At 46.8% G+C, this 25,419-nt stretch overlaps 2 protein-coding genes and 1 long non-coding RNA gene across 6 annotated transcripts; 2 read left to right on the top strand and 1 right to left on the bottom strand.

The window, feature by feature from the left end:
* Positions 1-4,857: 4,857 nt before the first annotated feature.
* On the top strand, positions 4,858-17,956 carry LOC129352206 (palmitoyltransferase ZDHHC1-like). 3 transcript variants are annotated; one of them, XM_055021074.1, is made up of 12 exons: positions 4,858-5,538; positions 6,324-6,390; positions 6,600-6,814; positions 7,999-8,174; positions 8,556-8,657; positions 9,181-9,305; positions 9,385-9,540; positions 9,615-9,730; positions 10,586-10,683; positions 11,243-11,351; positions 11,529-11,610; positions 16,197-17,956. In XM_055021074.1, exons 3-12 carry the CDS (start codon positions 6,602-6,604, stop codon positions 16,640-16,642), a joined length of 1,623 nt encoding a protein of 540 aa, XP_054877049.1. In that variant the 5' UTR covers positions 4,858-5,538; positions 6,324-6,390; positions 6,600-6,601; the 3' UTR covers positions 16,643-17,956. The 3 variants fall into 3 exon arrangements, with proteins under 3 accessions (XP_054877049.1, XP_054877050.1, XP_054877048.1); XM_055021075.1 differs by lacking the exon at positions 6,324-6,390 and having other exon boundaries at positions 4,859-5,538; positions 16,200-17,956; XM_055021073.1 differs by lacking the exon at positions 6,324-6,390 and having other exon boundaries at positions 4,859-5,538.
* On the bottom strand, positions 6,807-19,754 carry LOC129352208 (uncharacterized). The gene is made up of 3 exons (XR_008604863.1): positions 19,647-19,754; positions 11,182-11,321; positions 6,807-6,949 (listed from the first exon to the last, which is right to left on the bottom strand). It is a non-coding gene; the product is annotated as an uncharacterized LOC129352208 (long non-coding RNA).
* LOC129352207 (tubulin polymerization-promoting protein family member 3-like) lies at positions 19,718-24,307 on the top strand. 2 transcript variants are annotated; one of them, XM_055021076.1, is made up of 4 exons: positions 19,718-19,836; positions 22,833-23,057; positions 23,222-23,375; positions 24,027-24,307. In XM_055021076.1, the coding sequence occupies exons 2-4, from the start codon at positions 22,870-22,872 to the stop codon at positions 24,222-24,224; spliced, it is 540 nt and encodes a 179-aa protein (XP_054877051.1). In that variant the 5' UTR covers positions 19,718-19,836; positions 22,833-22,869; the 3' UTR covers positions 24,225-24,307. The 2 variants fall into 2 exon arrangements, with proteins under 2 accessions (XP_054877051.1, XP_054877052.1); XM_055021077.1 differs by having other exon boundaries at positions 19,738-19,836; positions 22,830-23,057.
* Positions 24,308-25,419: the final 1,112 nt, after the last annotated feature.

Genomic DNA, 25,419 nt, shown 5'->3' with positions numbered 1-25,419 from the left:
GTAGGCCGGGTGTCATGTTCCGGGGTTTTTTAGCTCCTTTGTGGAGGTTTTGTTTGTGCGTGCAACTTTTCTACCACTAGAGGGAGCCATATCCATTCTGTTGGAGGGTGTGGATGACTGTCATCCCACACCTGAGGTGAATTGAGCTCATCAGCGAAATGTTCAAGAGAAGCAGACTGCGAGTTCTTCAGCGCCTGAGTGTTTGCCAGCCACGGTACCTCTGAGCCCCTAGAACAGGGGTGGGCACTCCTGGTCCTCGAGGGCCGGTGTCCTGCAACTCTTGGTTGTCTCCCTGATCCAACACACCTGAATCCAACAGCTGAATCACCTCCTAAATGCAATCAAGTTCTCCAGAGTCCTGCTAATGACCTCATTATTTGACTCAGGTGTGTTGAAGTAGAGACACATCTAAAAGTTGCAGGAGACCCTCCAGGACCTGGAGTGCCCACCCCTGCCCTAGAAGCTTGCTTCTGTTTATCAGCTCTTTGTGAAAATCTTCCTTGTTGCTGTTCTTACCTTCAGGTGTTTCCTCCTGGCTCCCCGTGTTCCAGTCTACCCTCGTGACGCCGTGGAAGGAATCCACAGGTTGCTCGAGCCCCCAGACTCACCTCATTCCGTGCACCAACCAGTTTCTTCAGGAAATCCACGACTGGCAGTTGCGCCGCTCTTCTACAGCCGCTGATCTTAACCTGCCTGTCCGCCCTCCGACATGCTCCCGTTGCCTCCTGGATCCCTGCCGACAAGTCTCACAACTGCCTGGAACCACAAAGAACTGAGACCCCGGACATTACCGTACCCTCTCGCCTTTCAAAACAGCCGTTCACAAGTAAGATCTGTTCCTTCACTCACAACGCTGTCATTTCCCATAAACCTGAACTCACCACCAACTCTGCCTCTCCAGTGAACAGTCTGTTTCCTGACGCTGCCTTCCCCCCTGGACCCGACCCGAGCGTCCAGTACCCACCAGCAGTATTTTCAATAAACTTTACTCTTAACTCACATATTCTCCTGAGTCGTGTTCTGCATAAGGGCTGGACTATTTACTCCATTATGACACCGGGCTGTCCTTGAAGCCGACTCTTGAATGTTTTTATCGAACCACTGGCTCAGGTTATTAGAGAGGAGTCCAGGTTGGAGGGGGTGACAAATAAAGAATGTGGGAAACAAAATATGTTTATATGCAGATGATGTTTTAGTACTAATTAAAATCCCTGAATCTGGCATATCATCGCTTATGAACATCCTGGAAACTTATGGAAAACTCTCAGGATATAATCTCAAAATACCAAAAAATGAAATTTTGACCTTCCATTGTGTTCTGTCAAAACTGTTAAATAGTTACCAATTTAATTGGCATCAATTACAAATGGAGTATATTAACAAAAAAATTTGCTCAGTTATATGAAATTAATAACAATCAAATAAATAAGAAAATATATGAGGACCTGGCCAGGTGGAGCCTGCTTCCCCTTGACCTCTGCAGTAGAATCTGAACAATGAAGAGAAATGTTCTTCCAAGACTATTGTACAAATGTGCAGCACTTCCAGTAGAGGTTCCAGCAAAACAGCTTAGGGAGTGGGATCAGCATTTCATAAGGCAAGAAGGCAAGAAGAGGCCAAGAGTAAGATACTCGACCCTGCAGCTGCCTGGGGATCGGGGGGAAAGAGGGTTGGGAAAGATTTCTACCGTTATTTGCAGGTCCAAAGTTTCTTTAGGAAGGAAATCAAAATACCTGACTTGGGTGCAGAACCAGGAATAGTACAAATATTTATAGTTTCAAAAATACAACAGGCACCATCGGCAAATATTACAGAAACTTTACATCTAAGAACTCAACTGATTACATCAGACAAAGATGGGAAAAGGAAGCAGGAGGAACTCTTTATCATGGCAGCGTTTCTGCTGGAAGAATCTAGTCCGACTTTTATTACGCCAAAGCAGAGGTGGAAGCTGGACTGAGTGCGGTCTGGTCGCTGCAGACTGCTTTCATATCTGTTAGGACTGTCCTCAGTTGAAGACCTTCTGGAAGGACGTTAATCGATTCATCTATGAAATTAGGGGTATAACTTTAGTCCTTTCATTTCCTGCTATGTACCATGGAATACTTCAGCACTGGGGACACATACCTGTCGAAGATATTTATGATTGCAAGCATGAAAGCGATTACTAAATGTTGTATATTTAAAAAATGATCATTGTGAAAACTTTTTCTTTTATTTTAAAAAAAACCCAAAACAGCTATTTTACTAATGTTGAACCAGGACCGTCTGGCCTGGTTCTGACCTGCTTCCATTCCAGAACCTGGTTCTGACCTGCTTCCATTCCAGAACCTGGTTCTGACCTGCTTCCATTCCAGAACCTGGTTCTGACCTGCTTCCATTCCAGAACCTGGTTCTGACCTGCTTCCATTCCAGAACCTGGTTCTGACCCGCTTCCATTCCAGAACCTGGTTCTGACCGCTTCCATTCCAGAACCTGGTTCTGACCCGCTTCCATTCCAGAACCTGGTTCTGACCTGCTTCCATTCCAGAACCTGGTTCTGACCTGCTTCCATTCCAGAACCTGGTTCTGACCTGCTTCCATTCCAGTTTGAAATGATATATAATTAGCACCAAATGCTCAGAAGCAGGACACATAAATAAGGATTTGGTTTGATGTTGACAGAATGTATGAAATATTCTTTCATTTCTCTTTGGGATTGAATTTAAGAATTTTTAAAATATAAACCTCATCTATTTTTGAACTATTTTATTCAGAAATGTAAATGCAAAAATACAGTTCTTTGTTGATCTGATGAAATATTTTCATTTTCTGTCTTGTTCAAAAAAAGTGAAAGAAAAAAACACTCCACATATTCTCTAATTTCAGTTAATTCTAACCCATTGGCTGACGCTATCCTTTATATTCTATTATTTTCTGTTATTATTTTCATTTCAATTTGTTATAACAAATATAAATACAAGGCCTGGACGGGAATCGAACCGACATCTGCATGAAGACTGTGTTGCTGTGGCAAACCATTTTAAGATAAATTTGGGCTTTCCGGCCTTACAGTCCAGATATCTCTAATTGTTTTATGAAGATGTTTTAGCAATTTATGATATCTCTAATTACATTCTGACGTCAAAATGACGTCACATTTACCATTGAGTTGTCTGGAGACTTCAGTTTAAGATATTTACAATAAATTACATTTCAGAAATCTTCAACTAAATTATGACTAGTCATAAAGTAAATTCAAAATATCTCAATTTTAGTTTTGACTAGTCATAATCCTAATTATAGATATCTCGAATGATGCCAGTTCAGGATATCTTAAATGTATTTTTGGATTGGAGAAATGTAGTTTTGACTAATGAAAACTAAATTAAAAGCAAATAATGACTAGACAAAATTAAACTAAATTAAAGATATCTTGAATTGTAATTTTGACTATCCGTAAAAAATGTTCCTGACTTGCGTGGCAATTTGAAAGTTTAATAAAACAATGAAAAATAGAAAAAAGAGTTTGAAAATGCACAACGTTCATGTTGAAAATGCTTTGACAATAGCAATTTGAGCTTTTCAAAGTGCATTCGGTTTGTTGGACGTGAATAAGCAGGAAATTCTTTGCTGATTTGAGAAGCAGTTTCATATTTGAAGGCTATAAGACTCTTTATAGTCTTATAAGCAACTTTTAAGGCCGATGTTGGCAATATCCAACATTGCTGAGCTCTTTCTAATTTTCTAATCTTTCTCATTTGTGGCATTTACTGACAATTTTGTGCAAGAAAAATAAAGTTCTGCAGGCCACTGTTGGGACAGCAGGAAGGGGCTTCACGCAATTCTTAATTCAAATATCTAAAATTGTAATTTTGACAAGCCATCATTAAGTTCCTGATATCTTACATTGTAATTACGGATGTGTCCCGTTTAATGACGGATCCAGTGTCGTAATTTGAAATATCTTGAAAGGAATTTTGACTCGTCAAAATGTAATTGAAGATGTCGTCAATTATTATTCTTACTAGTCAGAATGTAAATGCAGATATGTGAAATTACAATTCCGGATAGTCCAAATGTAGTTTGTCTAGTCAAAATGCATTTTTAGAGATCTAGAACCAGTGGCGGAGCTAGACTTTTTTTCAAGGGTGGCCAAAGGGTGAGCAAGGCTTTATCAGAGGGTCCATATACAAATGGACAGTTCCATGGAACGAAAGGAAAAAATATTTGTTTCCTTTCGTTCAAAATTAATTAATATAACTAGTTAGGTTATAATTCAAAGCTTTCATATGACATAGCCTACTTACATTTCAGTCATTATAAAACTTAATGGTTTTTCTCATATTCTTACCACACATTTCAAGCAAGAGCTGGGAGAAATAAAACATTAGAGGGCAGCATGTCACTAAAACATGTTAAAAGAATCTGTCTAAAACACGATCTATCAGCACTAGCATGGCTAATATAATAAACCAGGCACCATGCAGCGGTACACAACCATTTTGTTTCTTTTTAGAAATGTATGACAAGAGCCGCCTCTCATTAGGAAGGTAACAGCGGTTACTGCTGAGCGGTAAAATGTTGGAAATACCTGCAGAACTCCTGATGCTGTAACTCTAAAGCCGTTGATGTGTTTAGGATCAAGCAGGAACCAACATGTCAGTTTAACCAATGAACAACGTCGGGCATCGGGCTGCCTTCAGGGAGAGTCGGAAATTACAGTTTTCCTGGCAAATCTTTGCCGATCTCATAAGTATTATATTTTAAAATGACCATTTCCAGTGGGGTGGCAGTAGGGGTGGCCAGGGGCCTGTTAGGGTGGCAAGTGCCACCCCGGCCACCCCTCTGGCTCCGCCACTGCCTAGAACGTAATTCAGGATAGTCAGACGAAACCGAGTTTATGCTAAAATGGCTTGCCATATAGTCAAAGTAATCCAGACTTTCTCACACCGGTGCGTCAGACGTCGGTCGGTTTGTCCTGGCTGACGTTGACCAATAGGAGCAGATGTGGAGCGTTACCAAGGAAACGGCGTTCAAGGCTACGTGACGGTGAGAGGCTACAGGAGCGCAGCCAGTGGAGCCGAGGCGCAGCTGCTACAGTATAATTTTGATTTTTTTTTTTTTTTTTTACAGATTTCTGATTAAAAACGAATATTTCCGGAAGCGTTTTGGATCTCCGCCGAGGTTGACGCTTCTGTGGCCGGTGTGGGCGCTCAGTCTGACGACCAGCGGTTGTTTAGGGTTAGCCCGTTAGCCGGTTAGCCCGTTAGCCGGTTAGCCGGTTAGCCCGTTAGCCGGTTAGCCCGTTAGCCGGTTAGCCCGTTAGCCAGTTAGCCGGTTAGCCAGTTAGCCGGTTAACCGGTTAGCACGGGACCACAGAGCGGGCTGCATCTCGTTTCCTCTCCCGGACCTTGGGCTCTGCTTTGTGGATGGAGCTGAGCTAGCCGCCGGGCTGGGACCGTCTGGCCTGGTTCTGACCTGATTCCTCCGGACAGACCGACCCAGGGATGCGGGATGAGATGAGGCGCCGCGGACCGAACCAGTCGTGTTAGCCAGGTGAGCTGCCTCCAGAACCGGGCTCGGTTCGACCAGAGGAAGCGTCTCGGGTCAGATGGACCCGCTACACTGAATCAATGATGATCAAGATTGATCTGATCATTTCTGTTGGGATATTTTCGTGCTCAGTTTAACGATTTAAGGATGAAAACAGTGCAAGATTCCAGGCTGACAATTAGTTAAAATAACACCATCTGCTCTCTATGAAATATGTCTATAACTGTAAATCGATTCAGTACGGATTATTTATCCTGACGTCATCTTCAGGGAGCCTTTCCTATTGGTCCATGTCCTGTCAGCTTCTCGTGAATCACAGGTCTCATTCAGGTCCACTTGGAATTATTATCACAACAATCTGAGTCAGTTGATTATAGTATCTAAACCCAGCTGACAGCAGCAATCACCAAGCATGTGGCGACAGTGGAGAGTACCGCTGTGTTCCAGCAGGAACCCTCCAGCAGAACCAGAACCAGAGATAATGCAGCAGCAGTCCGATCTGGAAAACCCTCAGCATGATGCTGCCAGCACAGCTCTGTGACTAGTGGAGGAACTCGACCGGCTTGCAGCTTTAACCATTGATCTTATGGATAAAATGCATTAAAATGCAAATAAACAAATAATTCTTTTTAAAATCTAAAAGTCAAAAACTGGATTTGATTATGGATCATCTGTAGCATGAAAAAAGCTGAACATCAGTTCAGAGTAGAGTTGATTGGCTGATGAATTATTGATTAGTTGATCAATAGCTGGATGCCAAAGGTGATTAATTGAAGGTTATTTTTCAGAATGTGAACCATGTGAAGTTAAAAGCCGGACCCGGCCGGTTCTGGAGGAACGGATTTACAGAAACAGGTTTTTATCTGAAATGTTTCTATTTATTGATCCGTTTTTATAGAGTTATTGGTGATTATTCCAAAAATCATCTGAGCTCCAGATGTGAAATACTGACCAGTTGGACCAGTCTGGAGTAATGAGACCAGTGACCCCAGAACCAGGAGCTGAATGGATCTAGTGGTTCTGGTTCTGGGTGAAGCTTCAGTCTGATGATGCCCCCCCCTCAGGGATGGAGGTGTGCGGCAGGAACCCGAACCGCACGGCGCCGACCCCTGACCCCCAGCGCTCTGAGGTGCCGCTCTGCTCACGGACCAACGGCTGGACCTGGCCGCCTCACCCCTTCCAGCTGCTGGCCTGGCTGCTCTACGTCTACTTCGCCGTCACCGGCTTCGGCGTCTTCGTCCCGCTTCTGCCGCCGCACTGGGTCCCTGCGGGCTACATCGTATCCTTCCTGCTGTTGGCCGGGGTCAGAGGTCAAACCGCGTCACCCTGTGCATCTTGTTGAGCAGAGAGGGCCCGATCCAGTCGTTCAGTTCCGGTCTCAGCCGAACCGAAGTTCTGATCTTCCAGAGGTGATCTGGAGTTTCACAAAAATCATAAAAATAAACTTGCTTAATGGAAACAACTATTTTGAAAACTCTGGTTCTGATAAAAGATATCTCGAATGATGCCAGTTCAGGATATCTTAAATATATTTTTGGATCGGAGAAATGTAGTTTTGACTGATGAAAACTAAATCATAGATATCTTAAAAGCAAATGAGTAAATTAAACTAAATTAAAGATATCTTGAATTGTAATTTTGACTATCCGTAAAAAATGTTCCTGACTTGCGTGGCAATTTGAAAGTTTAATAAAACAATGAAAAATAGAAAAAGAGTTTTGAAAATGCACAACGTTTATGTTGAAAATGCTTTGACAATAGCAATTTGAGCTTTTCAAAGTGCATTCGGTTTGTTGGACGTGAATAAGCAGGAAATTCTTTGCTGATTTGAGAAGCAGTTTCATATTTGAACGTTTTGGTGCTGGGATGAAGTGCTTTTCATACATTTATTTTCAAAACTGCAATGGAAACATTTTAATCACTTCATCCGAGTCAGATGATCAACAGCTGGGCGTTACTACTGGTGGAAATGCAGAAGACGACAACAGGAAGTAGCAGGAGGAGGACATTGGGTTTTGGCTCCATCACAGCTTCACTTCATTATGTCATTTCAGTGTGTTGAATTATTCTGGAAAATCTCAGTTTTTCCAAAAGTTGCCACTCTTACGTAGACTGGGCTAGTTGCTGCAACGCCTGAGTAAGACGCTGACGTCTCCTCTGATTGGCAGATGATGATGAGCGCGAGCGAGCGGCTGGATTATTATCACGAGTAAATGTTACGTTTTAACGACAAATGAACAAAGTTAATGTCTTTTCTTTAATGGAAACACTATGAATGTGAAATTGTGTTTTTTGACAGCAGCAGAATATTGACAAAGATTTTCAAACATTAGTAACAGAAACGCAGCAACAAAAAACAAGGAAACGGCGGGACGGCAGCTCAGCTGCTGTGGCCGAGTCCGGCTCCAGGTCTTCAGATCTCTCATGGTCTCCACCTGTTGCTGATCCCTAAACGCCACTCAGTGCACCGGCATCCTGTTCGTGTCCCACCTGTGCGTCCACGTCCTGGCCGTGTCCGTCGATCCGGCCGACCTCAACGTGAGGATGAGGAGCGACAGAGGGCCGGTCCCCGCCTTCGACCGCTCCAAACACGCACACGTCATCGAGAACTCCCACTGCTACCTGTGCCAGGTGGATGTGTGAGTAACAGCCTCACAAACCGCTGCAGGCGTGTTTACCTGCACCGCCGCTTAGGGAGTCATTAAATCGGCCCCAAGAGGTCGGAGTGCCCCCCGCAGGCCGCTCAGTGCGCACACAGCAGCAGCAGCTCAGTCAGCCGGTTCGGCTCCGACTCACATGAGCAGCTTCTGCTCAGGAAACACGGCTTCAGAAAGTGATCAGTAAAACATGGAGGACAGAGCTGCTGGGCAACACGTGGCATTAAGTGCCTGTGAGGTGGACTGGAAACCTCCCATGATCCTCTGCTGCTCATCCAACATCTGAAACATTTAACCTGGCATACTGCATTGCATCCTGGGGATTGTAGTATTTTACTTCACTTGGAGTGTGTGTTGTTTCAGGGGCCCCAAGTCGAAGCACTGCAGCGCCTGTAACAAGTGCGTTGCTAACTTCGACCACCACTGCCGCTGGCTCAACAACTGTGTGGGCAGCAGGAACTACAAGTGAGTACTTCCTGTTTCCTCATGTCAGCTGGCGGGTTGAAGGAAGTTCTGCGGGTGACAACACGACGAAAGCATCAGGACACTTTGAGGGAAACGCGGGGAACTCCAAGTCTTCCTGCCAGTCTGAAGCAAAGCTACATGTCAGAAAATGAAAAGCTGATTATGATCCAGAAAGCATCTCTACTGCTGGGAGGAGCCCAGTTTTGGACATGAAAATGTTTATTAGTCTGAAGTTTTCATTGGTTGGAAGCAGAAACTCATCAGAGTGAATAGTGTTAGCAGTGTTGAAAACATGAACATTATGTGTGACTTCATATTGTCTCATATTCCCATTTATTGAGATGCAGCAGCCTGCTGAGGGAAGCAGAGTTCTGCTGCGTCATGACCGGTTTCCTCACTGCTGCATCCGGACGCCACCTTGGTCGCACTTGTGTTACTGTCCTCTTTGTGACTTCTGATTGGCTGACCCACTACAGTGGGGCGGGGCAAGACATGTGTCCTCATGTGTCTCCCTGTCCTGCAGGTTGTTCCTCCACAGCGTCGTCTCCGCTCTGCTGGGCGTCTCTCTGGTTCTGGTCTTCGCCTCCTATGTCTTCGTCGAGTTCTTCAGAGACCCGTCGAACCTGCGCAGCGACAAACATTTCCTGGGTAAGACTTGACCTCTGACCCCGTGGAACAAGGCTCAAAGCTTGGAGCGTGAGACGGGACGTGTTTGTCGTGTCCACAGTCCAGAATCAGACAGGCGTGTGGTTCGTCTTCCTGCCGGTGGCTCCTCTCAGGTCAGCGGCCGCCGTCATCCCGGTTCTGGCTGCCGTTACCATGGCGACGGGCCTGCTGTCGTCCGGGCTTCTCTGCCACCTGCTGTGCTTCCACATCTACCTGAGTAAGAGCCTCGCCCTTCTCACCTGCGTGCCCCGCTGGCCGCTCTGGCTCACCTGGAGCCCTGTGTCTCCTCAGTGTGGAACAGACTCAGCACCTATGAGTACATCGTGCGACAGCGCCACCGCCTGGACAGTAGAGACCCGAGGACAGCCGCAGCAGCTAAGCAGAACAGACGTCCATCTGTCGTCCAGGTAACAAACCGTTCACTTGAATGCTGCGTCCTGACGGGGCGCGTCCTGACGGGGCGCGTCCTGACGGGGCGGGTCCTGACGGCGCTCGTCCTGACGGGGCGCGTCCTGACGGGGCACGTCCTGATGGGGCGGGTCTTGACAGCGCGCGTCCTGACGGGGAGCGTCCTGACGGGGAGCGTCCTGACGGGGAGCGTCCTGACGGGGAGCGTCCTGACGGGGCGCGTCCTGACGGGGCGGGTCCTGACGGGGCGCGTCCTGACGGGGCGGGTCCTGACGGGGCGCGTCCTGACGGGGCGCGTCCTGACGGGGCGGTCCTGACGGCGCGCGTCCTGACGGGGCGCGTCCTGACGGGGCGCGTCCTGACGGGGAGCGTCTTGACGGGGCGGGTCCTGACGGCGCGCGTCCTGACGGGGCGGGTCCTGACGGGGCGGGTCTTGGGGGCGCGTCCTGACGGGGCGGGTCCTGACGGGGCGCGTCCTGACGGGGCGGGTCTTGGGGGCGCGTCCTGACGGGGCGCGTCCTGACGGGGCGCGTCCTGACGGGGCGGGTCTTGGGGGCGCGTCCTGACGGGGCGGGTCTTGGGGGCGCGCGTCCTGACGGGGCGCGTCCTGACGGGGCGCGTCCTGACGGGGCGCGTCCTGACGGGGCGCGTCCTGACGGGGCGGGTCCTGACGGGGCGCGTCCTGACGGGGCGGGTCCTGACGGGGCGGGTCCTGACGGGGCGCGTCCTGACGGGGCGCGTCCTGATGGGGCGGGTCTTGGGGGCGCGTCCTGACGGGGCGGGTCTTGGGGGCGCGCGTCCTGACGGGGCGCTTCCTGACGGGGCGCGTCCTGACGGCTCTGCTGTCCTGACAGGATGTGAACTACTCAGGGACCCTGGGGTACACCAACCCCCAGCTGGACGTCCAGCAGGGACAGGCGGACACCTGTGCTGGTTCCGATCCGGTCCCCAGGTAACGTCCAAGCCCAGAGCAGGTCCTTGTTGCCATGGAATCGCCGAGTGTCTGAGCTGAGGGAGTGTGTGTTGTGGGGAGGGTTTGTACGACGCACATCCACACCAAGTGTCATCACAATGACCAAAACAAACAAGAAACACTGAGGGCAGCTGACTTGTCATGGCGGATGAAAATAAACACATTAGTCTTTAAAATACCAGAATTTTTCCAGAAGTATCTGATGACATGACTTTAAATCATGTGTTAAATGGTAAATGGACTGAACTTATATAGCGCTTTTCCAGTCATTTTGACCACTCAAAGCGCTTTATGATTAGTTGCTCTGTGGTTGAGTCAAGTTTTTACCAACTACTTTTTACACTTGATCAGTTAAAGCTTTAATGTGTTAACATGTTGAAGTTATTCTGCTCTGATTGGGCTCTTTGGTCTCACCTACAACCTGCAACCTTAAAATCCTCTGAAATTACCAAGAGATGTGGCAAAACAAGATCAGACCTGCTCCCTGGTGGTCACAGCTGGAACTGCACCGTCACGCCTGCTCCCCTCTCTGTTTCAGGTTCCTGGCCAATGGCAGAGCGAGGAGCGCGTCCGATCCGGTCCATGACGAGGAGGCTCCGCCCACCGCCTCCACAGAGCTGAAGGCACACACACACCAACACACACAGGTCAGCACACACACACCATCATCACAACCCAAACAGGTGTTTTGTCTCATCTCAACTCTGAACTTCATCTGAACCATGGTGATTTCGAAGCATTTTCATCCTGCTCCGTTTGGCCCACTCTTTATGATTCTGGTTCTGTTCAGTCACTTCTCTGTGTTTATCTCTTTTATACCACAGAAGAAGAAGAAGAAGAAGAAGGGGCGTCAGGTTGCAGCGGAGGTGACCAGAGGCCACTGCCCACCTGTAGCTCCGCCCCCAGGTATGAGCTCGCCTGCCTCTCTGCTAGCGGCCGACCCGCCGGCTCTGGAGCTAGCTGTGAAAAGCGAGTTTGCTCCAGCGTGGAGAGCGGCCGTCTGCTGCCGCAGGTCTGGATGATGAAGACCTCTGATCGGCTCAGAGGCCCAAACAGAACACAAACTTTTAAATAAAGAGCAGAGATGAGGCGTCCAGCTGCTGGTCGATTCTTAGTGAAACCGGTGGGACTTCTGATGCATTTAATGAACATCTGATTGTTCACTATTTGTAGAAGTCCTGATTAAAAATCAAAATTTGATCATAAAAATCAGCGAGATGTTCATTTCTGGAGCAAAGTTAAGCCACCAAGTTCCTGCAGAGCCAGGGCTTTTTCCATCAAGAAAACCAAGCGGTGCAGAAGCAGGGCTCCCACACATCTTGTAGCCTCCGACTGTCTTGCATGAGCTTAACTCCTCCAAACTCTACATCCTCCTCTTGGATATGGCGGCGTCTCTCCTTTCCTCTGTGTCCATCCGAGGACTTCTGAAAGACCGTAGCCCGGCTCGGTTCTTCCTCTTTCCTCCATTTCCTGTTCATCCTCAGCTGGATACCAGTTTGGCCACCTTCAGGTCTGCAGTGTGGCTCTGCAGACTTGATGAGGGTATTCATGGCCAGGAGATCGGTCACAGAGATGGTGCACCCTGCGATGATACTTTCCGTTGAGTCAGTCGCAGCCGTCGCTACGCTAGTCATGGTTGTAATTGGGCCTATAACAGATAGGCTTAATGACAGAATGTGATTAATTGTCTCAAAAATTATTGCAATAAACAATAATATTGTTTGAAGACCATTTAAAACTGATTTAATGGAAATTACATAATAATACATGCAATTTCCTGCCAAACATAGATACACTTTATTGTCAGAAGAACACTTAACATTGGAGTTGAGAAACAAAACAACCAAACCAAAAATAAAATGGATTCTCAGTCTCCATTAACAATAAATTTACTTGAATGAAAACTAAACAACATGAAGCCAAAGTGGAAATAAATACTGCATTCATCCAAAAGAGTGCAGATTATGAAGTCTGTATTCTATATGGTCCTTCAGTAATCACTAGATTTAAATGGAGAAGACGGGCACGTCCGACTGCCTGATGCAATAGTTCACACAACACGATTTTTTACCCCAGTTTCCCTTTAGGACAATCTTAGAATGTTGGCCGTCTTAAGATTGTCACTTGCGATTTCGTAACCGATTATTCTGTGGTGTGTTACTGTAGATTGTCGTTGCCTCTCCAATCTAAATCAGGGGTTTTCCCAAACTGTTAACGCAGCCTGTTGAATGTAACAGGTAGCCAATCATAAAGCACGGATTCCCCTCCGTGCTTCCTGCAGGAAAACACAGAGGAGAATCCCAAAAAGCTGACAGGCGCAACCTGAAATCCAGCGGACATTAGAGATGATATGTGGAAACAATATTAATGTCTATTCAACAGTTTGTGGAAAGAAATAGAAATGACAAGGGGAGGAGTTTCTCAAATGCTACCGCAGTTAATAAGCCCTGTAACTTCTCAGCTGCTTGTCATTAAAGTGACATAAATAGGTTACAATGATTTTCATTCAGTCAGGACTGACACTAGTCATATGCATTGCAGGTAGATTGTAGTAAATGCCTTTTTTTAAATGAGTTAACTAGACTTGTAGCCATTATTTTGTGCCCATTGTTGGACACCACACGGCACGATTGAACCTGATTGAACCGTTATACTGAGGAGTTCTGTCGACTAGTATGTGGTCTCTCAGGTTTTGAAAATGGGCCGACAACCTGCAGACAGCTCTAAGATGGTGCAGCGTGCGCTGGGCATTACGCAAATGAGGAAGGGAGGGTCAGTGGAGAACATCGGAGTTGAGCCCTTTTCATTCAGTGTCATCAACAGAAAGAGAAAAAGGCCGGAAGAAACGATAAAGCCGGTAATTAAAATGAGATTGATAGTTTTAAGTTATCGTGCGATTAATTGACTTGTTTATCGCGACAGGCCTAGTTGTTCCTAGATGTTCCTGGCATCATTGCGTGTTTTGAATCTTTCATCTTCACGCACTCTCTTCCAGGTGACCCATCCAGGGATGTTCAGTCCCTGCTTTTATCCAGATGGCTAATTAGCTACTTTGACTCCACAATTCTCTCTTAAGCCGCACCCATCTTGAGGCCATCTCTGCTGCTTCAGTGATGCAATGGGGGGCTCTTGTCTTGCGTTCTCCCTCAATACTCTGACCAAAGACTCAGCCATAAAATCTGCAGCAACCTCATATGTGAAGCATTTGCTCTCCAGCCTGCCTGCTTGCAGTCACTGATCAGCCATTTGTTCTTGGAGAACTTTTTCTCAGGCTCTTGTTCAAACTTCCCCTGGGACTGTCAGCTCCAGCAGCACGATTTGCTGGATGACCGCAGACACAAGGACGTGTGTCTGAGCAATGAGGCAGCAATGAGGCTGGGGAACTTCAGTTGCTTTTCCAGATTCACCAATAGCTTCGTCTCTCTAGCAGAGGTAAGGATGCTTTAATCGGAGAGACTTTGCTCAAATGAGTCCTGTGCGGATGGTTGATCTTTAGTTCATCATAAAAATTACAAAACATTTATCACTGTGTTGATATCTGGAATAATATAAAGATCTGTCCCTGTCCCCATACTCCATGTTGTTTTGATGTAAAATAATTAGCTTTGGTTTCAAACAATAATGGAAGATGTTGTAGTAAGCTTTCTTAGCGGGTATATAATTATAATGATAATAATAATTGCTATAATAATATCAACAGCTAGAACTGCAAGCAGTTGTGATGGGTTCCTTGCTCTGCCTGAGTCAAACTGCTCACCGTTTTCCAGGATGGCTTTTGGACCCGAAGGGTTTCAAATGCAGGAATCTTGAAAATAAATGTACTGTCACGCCCAGTGTGAGCCAGGGTCACTTGTTGATCTCCACAGTCAGCTAAACGGTGTCTTGCATCACCTCCTTCAAAGAACACGCTGGTGTCGTATATGAAGAGGATTTAATGCAAAAACGTATGAAACCCGTCACCGGATCAAAAATTTAATTTTAAGGCACTTTACACAAAAACAAATCAACAAATTCAGAAAACACAGCAAACAAATGTCTCAAAAAGGACCATAATAATAAGACATTATCCTATGAGTCATCCTACCCAAATAGGACAATAAAACTGGTCAGAAGTTGTTGTTAAACTTTTGACAATGTTCACATGGAAAGTATCTTTCAATTCTATACAACTGAGATAGTTACTCATATGGACAGTCACAGCAATAGAAAGCATTGGATGGCTTCTGATTGTGAGAAAAGCACCACGCTTGGTTGGCTGTATTTAAAGACCTCTTTAAAATCTTACTGGATTTTTTCCTCTCTCATTTGAAACAAAGAAACTTCAAAGGTGCATTATTTTAAGATAAATTTTTCAAAAGAAATTTCATTGTGAAGGTGTGGCGGTATGTGTGGATGAAACGATTTGACATTGATTGTAGTTGAGATAAACACACTGAACTGAAATGGAGCAGAATTGAAGTACTACATGCAAATGTTGCTGGCCCAGAGAATATGCATTTGGCTCCATCAAGTGGCCAGTTAGGACAACTACACTACGGAGGTGGCGTGGTTGTTCTTTGTTCAATAAATTTTATATGTTCAAAATGTCCAAAATGTGGTAATTTGTAGTGAAAATCTGGAAATTTACCAAATGACTAACCTTGCTTGTCATTTATGCTGAATTTTGTCAATGCTGTTCTCTTAAATGATCACGGATCTTCAAAGAACTTGTATGAATGACAGCATTAGGTCACTGCAGATGAAGCACACGGAGGCAGTTTACGTGGTTGCAGGGGACGAAAATGGCCAGTTTTTACCAGCATGTCGCCTTTCCTACATGCAGAGGCAACACTCTGGACTGTGTACAGCAACATTCAGAGCTCTTCCTCACCCCTAGCTTGGCCTCAACGACCACATCTGCATCCTGCTGGTGCCAGCATATCGTCCCTGATGAGACGGATTAGACCAACGAAGAAGACAGTCACTGTGTGGCCCAGGACTGTTTTCAGTGCACAGACTGGCAGGTCTTCAGAGAGGCGACTACTTATGAAGGAGAGGTGTTCCTGGGGAATACACCTCCTCTGTTCTTGGCAGAAGCTTTTGCACAGCTGCTCATCTGTCTATTTCTAAGAAACGTTGAACACAGCAATTTTGTGAATGGAACATTCAGTTTTATAATTGAAAGCTGAAACCCTTATTTCTACCATAGCGCCACCTCCAGGTGAATCTACCTGAATATGTGTAACCAAGTAGCAGCGTGGTCCTGAAGGTTTCAACAAGATTTCAACAGGGCTCCAACAACAAGGTTCCAACAAGGTCAAGCGGACTGCCTTGCATTGGCGGTCTAACCGCTCGCGCAGGTTGGGAACCCCAGTGTTTTTTATTCCAGAAAAGCTTTGAAGAACAAAACATGGTAAACTGTTGAATGGCTGAAGATGACCCCAGTATTTACTGATGAGTTCATCTAAAGTTGTGTTCCTAACCTCTGACCCCATTGTCCTTTCGTTCTCCAGCAGAGTCCTCCTTTGGTCAGCGGCTTCCTTTCCCACCATTGCCTCTGAGGGTCCCCCCAGGACACACCCCGGCCCCGGGCCCCATCCAGGCTGCCGCCCCCCCGGCCGAGTACCATTCGGATTCTGCCGAGTCCCTGGAGGAAATCCCCGTGGCGCTGGCCAAGCTGGGCTCCTCGTCCTCCGGCGATGCCACCGGGGCGTCTCGCCGGCCGGACCGCCGTCTGGCCCGAGGGACCCACAGCCCCCTGCCGGACCGACCCGCTCCTGTGCTCAACAAGACCAGGAAGAAGAACCTATCCTCTCGAGTGAACAGAACCACTGCTCAGCTGAGGTTTGAAATGGCGTCAAAGCAGCCGCCATCTGTGTTCGTCAGCCGTGCCAGCAGAGAGACGGCTGAAGTTCTCGGCTGGACGCAGATCGGGTCTAGACCGCTTCTGGAGTCCTGACCGGGTTCGTTGGTTGTGGTCCAGCCTCGAGGACCGAGTTCTGACTTGACACAACAACTGCTGTTGGAAAGGGACTTTTATTGTGAAAGGTTATGTGTATTTATTGGTGGGCAAGACTTTTAATTTGAAAGCCAAGGTGACTTCCTCTGAGTTTCAACCCCGTCGGATCGGACGCCGTTCAGTGGGTTCAGTTGAAACGGATCAAGGTGATCACTCAGACTGGACCAATATATTTGGTGAAAATGTGAACTGCAGAACACTGCTTCCGGGTCAAAGGTTGTTTCTACTCTGCTGTGCCTCTTCTCTTCATCTTCCTGCTTCTGACCTGAAGTCTGAATGTGTGGATGTGAATTGTTCCTTTAAATCTGAGAAGCAAGGGGGCGGAGTCATCTGTGTGATGTCACTGTTTGCAATAAACGCCACACTCGCACAATCCTCTTCATCACAACCAAAAAACATCATTTTACTGAACCAGCTGGGTTGCTGCATGCAATAATACTAATGGAAAGTTTAATGAAAGGAAAATCGTAGCAGAAAAGGTTGGACTGATTTCCATACGTTCTTTACAGAACACATTTACATGAAAACGCAAAACATTCAGAGATAGAGGAAGAGAGCCGAAGAGCAAGCGGCATGGAAAGGCCTTTGACCTCTGACCTGCAGCCTCGCTCAGGCTGCGGGGTCACCGAGGTTTCCAACTAACAGAGGAACAAAGAGAACATAAAAGAAGGGGTCCGAGTCCACAGCTCTGAGCTGTCCCTCAGTGGACGACACAGGAAGTTCTGTCAGAACGCTCTGGGCTTCACCTTCACACCAACCAAGCCATCTGGGGTCAAAGGTCAACAACATGATGACTGAAAACCTCAGGAAGAATTTGTGTCAAATTCTCAGAGAATGTTCTGTTCTCAGTGCATCTGAACCAGAACCTTCAGAACCAACCCATTTCAGCTTAACTTCTGAATCTAAAAGCTGAGCTGAACTTTGCATCCTGACACCCAAAGGTCCTGACCTTTATTAAAACCAGACCTCTGGTTCTGACTGCTCAGAACCACAGGACACCCAGCTCCACCAGAACCGGCCCACATCACGTCCTGCTGCTGGGTTCTGTCTCTGTCTTTCCATTTTTTTCTAACCTTTGACCCAAACTCAAAACCCAAACCAACATCTCCCCTCATGGGGCCCACCAGGTGCAGTGGGTCCCCTCAATGCATCTGATACATGGTTCACACACACACACACACACACACACACACACACACACACACACACACACACACACACACACACACACACACACACACACACACACACACATTAAAGCCAACCAATATGATCTGTCAGTCACAGGCAACACTAGAGGCTTTTATTTTGACAGGCTGATATCATTGGGGTGTGTTGCTGCATGTCATCATCCTCCCTGGATGAGGAGCGGTTGCTCTGGCAACCAGCCTCCAACAACATCAAAACAACGTCACTCACAAAGGAGGGGCAGCGAAAAGAATGTGACACACACACACACACCCCCCCACACACACACACACTCACACACTCACACACACTCTCACACACACACACACACACTCTCACACACTCACACACACACACACAGCCAGGCTGCGGTTTGTAAAGAGTGCATGAGGCGTGACGGCCAACAGGAGGACAGGTTTCCATAGTTACTCCATCCTTCAGACACATCCAGACCATAATAATCTCTAGTTGCGTTATTACAGTTTAAAAATCACAAAGAGACGCCTGACAGACAGAGAGCAGGAAAAACTGGATCAGCAAAGACTGGTGGACAGAGACGTCCATCCATCCTCTATCTGAAAATGCTTACCCTGCAGGCTGGTAGGACGGACGCTTAAAAGTGACCCATCATGGCCGTCCTCCATAATGACCGTCCTCCATCATGGCCGTCCTCCATAATGACCGTCCTCCATCATGGCCGTCCTCCATCATGGCCGTCCTCCATCATGGCCGTCCTCCATAATGACCGTCCTCCATCATGGCCGTCCTCCATCATGGCCGTCCTCCATAATGACCGTCCTCCATCATGGCCGTCCTCCATCATGGCCGTCCTCCATAATGACCGTCCTCCATCATGGCCGTCCTCCATCATGACCGTCCTCCATCATGGCCGTCCTCCATCATGGCCGTCCTCCATAATGACCGTCCTCCATCATGGCCGTCCTCCATAATAACCGTCCTCCATCATGGCCGTCCTCCATCATGACCGTCCTCCATCATGGCCGTCCTCCATCATGGCCGTCCTCCATCATGACCGTCCTCCATCATGGCCGTCCTCCATCATGACCGTCCTCCATCATGGCCGTCCTCCATCATGGCCGTCCTCCATCACGGCCGTCCTCCATCATGGCCGTCCTCCATCATGGCCGTCCTCCATCATGACCGTCCTCCATCATGGCCGTCCTCCATCATGACCGTCCTCCATCACGGCCGTCCTCCATCATGGCCGTCCTCCATCACGGCCGTCCTCCATCATGGCCGTCCTCTCGCCTTCCAGGACAGCATCTGGGTTTAGGTCCAGGGTACTGGAGCACGTTAGCTTAGCTAGCTACGATAGCAGCTGTATGTGGATCAAATGAAGCTTATCAGGTGTTTTCAACAATTGTTTGGTTCAATAATTAACTGGATAACTGAGCCGTAATTATTTTTATTGATTTTTTCATCAACTCGTTTTCTCTCGCATGTTTACAGTCTTAATGTGGATCATGGTTGTCATGGCGATGGACACACAAACAGCAACAGCTGTGGGACATCAGGAAGTTCAAGAGCTTCAATTTCCCACAGATGTTTACGTTCCCGTTTACAAACTTGGGGTTTTTTTGCTGATTGATGAAGGAGCAAATAATCAAACCTATTGATTATTCTGCTTCACAAGGAACAGAATGTGACCTCTGACCTCATCATGTTTCCATCAGTTTGAATCCATTGTGCCTCACTGTGGCTTCATCAAGGGAACGTGTGTGTGTTGACCTCTGACCTGAAGCACTGGGAGCTGCCCGGCTTCGTCCTCCTCCTCTTCCTCCTCTGCCTCACTGCCCCTCCCCTGATGTGGGACAGGCTGGCGTCATGGCGACGGGGTAAACAGACGATAACAAGCGCCTCGGAGCCTCGAACCAGAGGACAGTCGGAGACAGACGCAGGAGGACGTGAGACATCAAGGAGCTCAGGTTTGAACTTTGACCTTATTTCAGTTTTTGAAGCTTTTACCTTGAAAGGATTTCCTGGTAGACCTGCTGGGTTCTGGTCTTCAGAAACCATCGGACCTGAGAACTGCTGCTTCGCCAAGCATCTGACTGCTGCAGAGAAAACTGGATTAAAACAGTGTGTGTGTGTGTGTGTGTATGTATGTGTGTGTGTGTGTGTGTGTGTGTGTATGTATGTGTGTGTGTGTGTGTGTGTGTGTGTGTGTATGTATGTGTGTGTGTGTGTATGTATGTGTGTGTGTGTGTGTGTGTGTGTATGTATGTGTGTGTGTGTGTGTGTGTATGTATGTGTGTGTGTGTGTGTGTGTATGTATGTGTGTGTGTGTGTGTGTGTGTATGTATGTGTGTGTGTGTGTGTGTGTGTGTGTGTGGGTGTGTATGTATGTGTGTGTGTGTGAATGTGTGTGTGTGTGTGCGTGTGTGTGTGTGAGTGTGTGTGTGTGTGAATGTGTGAGTGTGTGTGAATGTGTGTGTGTGTGAGTGTGTGTGAATGTGAGTGTATGTGTGTATGTATGTGTGTGTGTGTGTGTGTGTGCATGTGTGTGTGTGTGTGCATGTGTGTGTGTGTGTGCGTGTGTGTGTGTGAGTGTGTGTGTGTGAATGTGTGAGTGTGTGTGAATGTGTGTGTGTGTGAGTGTGTGTGAATGTGAGTGTGTGTGTGTGTGAATGTGTGAGTGTGTGTGTGTGTGAATGTGTGAGTGTGTGTGAATGTGTGTGTGTGTGCGTGTGTGTGTGTGTGTGAATGTGTGTGTGCGTGTGTGTGTGTGAATGTGTGAGTGTGTGTGTGTGTGTGTGAATGTGTGTGTGTGTGTGAATGTGTGAGTGTGTGTGAATGTGTGTGTGTGTGTGCGTGTGTGTGTGTGTGTGAATGTGTGAGTGTGTGTCAGGGTTTGCCATCATATGCTCTGGCTGTTTTGTTATCACTGCAACAAAACAGCCAGAAGGATCTTATGAATTATTTTTTTAATCCAAACTGCAGTGTGATTTTTATGATGACAAATGTCTGCTGGGTTCTGGTCTCGGTCCAGTTCCACTGGTCCAGTGCTCTGATGTCCTTCTTTACCTTCTTAGCCCAATTCTACAGCTGTGACATTCTATAACTCATTAATTAATCTGCAGAGGTCAGAGGTCATGAATCTGCTTTAATATGATACCATTTAATGTGGGGGAAGGAAGGGTCCATATAGTTCTGGTGAAGTGGTGAAGAGGTCCATTTGGGTCAGAAGACTGCAGAGAGGTTCTGTTCTGGTCAGTGGCTCCAACTCATGATGTTTTCCTCCTTCTGTCCAGTCGACCCGGTTCTACTTGACCCAGAACATTTAACATCTCCAGCTGCAGTGGTTCTGAGTCCAACCAGCCTGTTCCCCTCCTGGCCTGTGGGGGCGCTGCACCAAGAACCACTGCAGGAAACAACACTAAAACCTCTGAAGACACTGAGTGCAACTTCCTGTTTCACCAGATGAAACAAGATGGAGGCGTCAGAGTTTAGTGTTGGAGGATTTCTCTTTAGTCTTTGGCTGAAGACCAGGAGCCATTTCTGCTGCTAGCGCTAGGCTAGCATGTTAGTTTTGGTTGGATTTGCCCAGAATGCCCTGTGCTGTAGTCCACTTCCTGCTTTTGGAACATTCTCTGATCCACTTGCCGTTCACATTCAAACCAAACCAGAGTTCACTTCAACCGAACCCAGACCAAGGTCTGGAGGACCAGAGGTCAGAAGTCAGAGGTCGATTAGCATTCACACCAACTGGACCGGATTTTCTAAACAAAAGGACTGAACCGGGCTGGTGAGAATATAATGATTGTGTTGGTCAGAGATGTGATGAAGGGAAAGAACAAATCACTGTTGCAAAGATTTCATTCAATGAAATCAATTCTTTTCTTACTGCTCTTCATCTTCCTCACCTGATGACACTGATTGGTTTTTTTTTGATGAAGCTCTGTGGTGATTGGACAGCTGGAGAACCAAGAGAGAACTGATGCAGGATTCCTGTTGGACAAAGGAATCAAACCCTGAAGGCAACAAAGTGCTGCAACATTTCGAAAAGAGAGTTTACAGAAATATCAGTTCATTAAGTATTCAAACTGATTCAAATTTCTGTCAAAGGAAACCCAGCAGAGCATCATTCCACCTGGCCAGCAGGGGGCGACAAAACAGGAAAAACTCCCTTTAACAGGAAGAAACCTCCAGCAAATAACCTGGGACTGATGGATCCACCCCCCACTGCAACCAGAACCTCCAGTACCAGCAGTCTGGTACCAGAGGGTTCTGGTAGGAACATCGGGACCAATTGGGTCTGAGATGGTTTCATATGTGAGGATATGGGATTATAATATGGATTAACAAGAAGTTGTTGAAGAGAAGCTAAAACACACTGAGAAAACACACACACACACATCCCCCCACACACACACATCCCCCCGCCCCCCCCCACACACACATCCCCCCCCCACACACACATCCCCACACACACACACATCCCCACACACACACACACACACATCCCCCCCCCCCCACACACACACACATCCCCACACACACACACATCCCCACACACACACACACACACACACACATCCCCACACACACACACACACACACACACACACACACACACACACACACACACACACACCTGTCACACCAGGAAGAGGTCATCTGATTGGCTGCACGGTGTGGATCAACTGAATCCATCTTATTCACCTTTAATGGCACCAGAACCAATCAGAACTGGACCTGTTGGTGACTGGATCAAACCAGATGTTCCGGAAATGACAGAGGTTCTGTAGGAGGTTCTGGTCCGGGTGAGGACCATGGTTGTTCTATGGTTCTATGGAGCCCAGAACCTTAGAAACGTTTTCTGGTTCTTGAACTGCTGTTAGACTAATGGAGTCTTTGTTTCTGATCTGTTATTGAATGCTTTGATTTCTGAGATCTTCTGCCTACTTCCTGTTGCCAGCAGGGTTCTGTTCAGAGTGACGGTGCATTGACTGACCATCATGGCGGTCAGTTCGGACACGGAGCCGCTCTTCGTGGCCTTCAAGAAGTTCTCGGTCTACGGCGACACGAAGGCGAGCGGCAGGGAGCTGACCGGGAAGGCCTGGGCCAAGCTGTGCAAGGACTGCCGGGTCATCGACGGGAAGAGCGTCACCGGCACCGACGTGGACATCGTCTTCTCCAAAGTGAAGTGAGTTTTTCTGCAGCGGATCCACATGGGGCCGGGGTCTCCTCTCATGACTCATGGACAAGCAGCAGATTCAGTTTGGATCCATTGGAGGTTCTGGAGCGAATAAAGGTTCCGGTGAAGGTCTGAGATGCAGGTTGTTGATGGAATATCTCTGTGTCTTGCAGACAAAGGTCGGCTCGGGTCATCAGCTACAAGGAGTTCCAGCAGGCACTGGAAGAACTGGCTCCCAAGAGGTTCAAAGGTCAAAGTAAAGAGGCTGCGCTGCAGTCCATTCACAAGCTGGTGGAGGGCCAAGAGCCGACCAACGTCGGCGTGACGGTGAGCCTTCGTCAGACGTTTCCTGTTCAGTTGAATCACGTTGAGTTTCTGTATCCGACTGGAAGCTTCTAGAAATGCTGGATCGGGTGAGTTTAGAGCACAAAATGTCCGACTGTCGATTAGCTTCTGCTAATCCGACTTTCTGAGAAGCAAAGATGTTCAGAGGAAAATCACTGAACTACTGATGAAACCCCGCCCCTACAGCCCCACCCCCTACAGCCCCACCCCCAGCCCCCCCTACAGCCCCACCCCCTACAGCCCCACCCCCTACAGCCCCGCCCCCTCCAGCCCCGCCCCTACAGCCCCACCCCCTACAGCCCACCCCCTACAGCCCCACCCCCTACAGCCCCACCCCTACAGCCCCACCCCTACAGCCCCGCCCTAAATCAAACATAGTGGTAATGTTACATTATGTCATAAGATCCTCCAACTGACTGACTTCAGTCGCTGCTGGGACCAAACACTCGTTCTGTTCATTCTGTTCTTCATCATCTGTTTTCCACTTCCAATCAGGAGCATTGAAGTCTTGATTTTTATCGAAATATTTCTGATCAAGTCAGGAACTCCCAACTTTTCTGTCTCATTCTGCTGAGCAGACAGGAAGTAGCATCACTTGTCCCCCATTTCTTTCCTGTCCTCTGTGTCCCTCAGAAAGTGGCGAAGACGACAGCGGTGGACCGTCTGACCGACACGTCCCGCTACACCGGCTCCCACAAGGAGCGCTTCGACGACAGCGGCCGCGGCAAAGGCCGCGAAGGCCGCGAAGACCTGGTGGAGCACACGGGCTACGTGAACGCGTACAAGGACGCTGGAACCTACGACAGCAAGGTGAAGGACGCTAACAAGTGAGGAGACGCCCCCTGCTGGAAGCTCAGAGGAAGCCCTCTGGGACTGGACCGAACCGCTGGAACCAATAAACAACATTTAGAGCTTTTGGTTTCACAGTGTCTCCTTCCTGTAATAAACTTTACATATGATGGAGGTCATGAAAATATGATTTATTCAATCACTGTTAGATTTCTGAGGTGAATAGAAAATCTTGAGTTGGAGAAAAAAATATTTACAGATCATTTTAATTAACATCAAATAAATTAGAAGCTCAAAAATCTAAAACATAAAATATTCCAAGAGGAAATTATTTATTTATTTAATAATCGGGAAATATTAGAATTAGCACATAGCATGTGCTCCAGTTCTCCAACCTGACCTACACAAAATAATAGTGTTAGCATGCATCAAATGTTATAAAGGCGTAATAGCAACTTAAATGAAAATACCCAAACACCTATCAATAACAGAAGGAAAAAGAAACATTGAAACAATATAAATAAAAGGATTCCAATGGATTATAAAAGTCCCCATGAGTAACAAAAGGAAATAGGAAATGAATAACTTAATATTTATAATAGTCCTGGAGGACCCTGAACAAGAGAAGAAGAAAGTGAGGCAGAGCAAAATGTTTAGAGAAAACATTTTGTGAAAATATACAATTATTTAAATAGATCCAGTTACAAGTAACTGAAATACAAAAAATACTAATGAAGCACATTTATATTATATCAAAAATAAAATACTTAATGTATACTAAGTGTAACTTAAATCGTTCCAAAAAAGTATGTGAAAGTACACTTTAAATTGTAACAACTAACAAAATTAATTTTGTTAGTAATTTGTATAATATGTACATAGCTCTCATATTTATATTTGTAAAAACATTTTATTTATAGTGCATCAATATTACTCTCTGTTTATATCTTTGTACAACTGTTTCTAAATATTTCAATCCTGGATAGCACTTCTACATTTCGTTGCTGTGTACATGTGACAGTACAATGATAATAAAGTTGAATTCTATTCTATTCTAATTAGTTGTTCCAAAATAGCACACTTTGACTTAACTAATCCTAAGTGACTTTATAATATACTCATGATTACTTTGACTGAAGTTATGCTCAAGTAGACTAAAATTTAACATACTTAGTGTATTTATTTTTCACTATGGCAAAACTGTCATGAAGTGCAGCAGTTGGTGAGGATGCAACGC

This window comes from Poeciliopsis prolifica, unplaced genomic scaffold (genome assembly GCF_027474105.1).
Source record: "Poeciliopsis prolifica strain line A6 unplaced genomic scaffold, Auburn_PproV2 SCAFFOLD073, whole genome shotgun sequence".
In the NCBI taxonomy this organism is placed as follows: domain Eukaryota; kingdom Metazoa; phylum Chordata; class Actinopteri; order Cyprinodontiformes; family Poeciliidae; genus Poeciliopsis; species Poeciliopsis prolifica.
This window is presented reverse-complemented; position numbering and strand designations above follow the sequence as displayed.

Bases quoted from the DNA above. Each gene is read 5' to 3' on its own strand.
- LOC129352206 (XM_055021074.1), top strand. From the start codon at position 6,602: ATGGAGGTGTGCGGCAGGAACCCGAACCGCACGGCGCCGACCCCTGAC. The intron at 8,658-9,180 runs GTGAGTACTTCC...CCTGTCCTGCAG, and splicing joins GTGGGCAGCAGGAACTACAA to GTTGTTCCTCCACAGCGTCG. The intron at 10,684-11,242 runs GTAACGTCCAAG...TCTCTGTTTCAG, and splicing joins GGTTCCGATCCGGTCCCCAG to GTTCCTGGCCAATGGCAGAG.
- LOC129352207 (XM_055021076.1), top strand. From the start codon at position 22,870: ATGGCGGTCAGTTCGGACACGGAGCCGCTCTTCGTGGCCTTCAAGAAG. The intron at 23,058-23,221 runs GTGAGTTTTTCT...TGTGTCTTGCAG, and splicing joins ATCGTCTTCTCCAAAGTGAA to ACAAAGGTCGGCTCGGGTCA. The intron at 23,376-24,026 runs GTGAGCCTTCGT...TGTGTCCCTCAG, and splicing joins CGACCAACGTCGGCGTGACG to AAAGTGGCGAAGACGACAGC.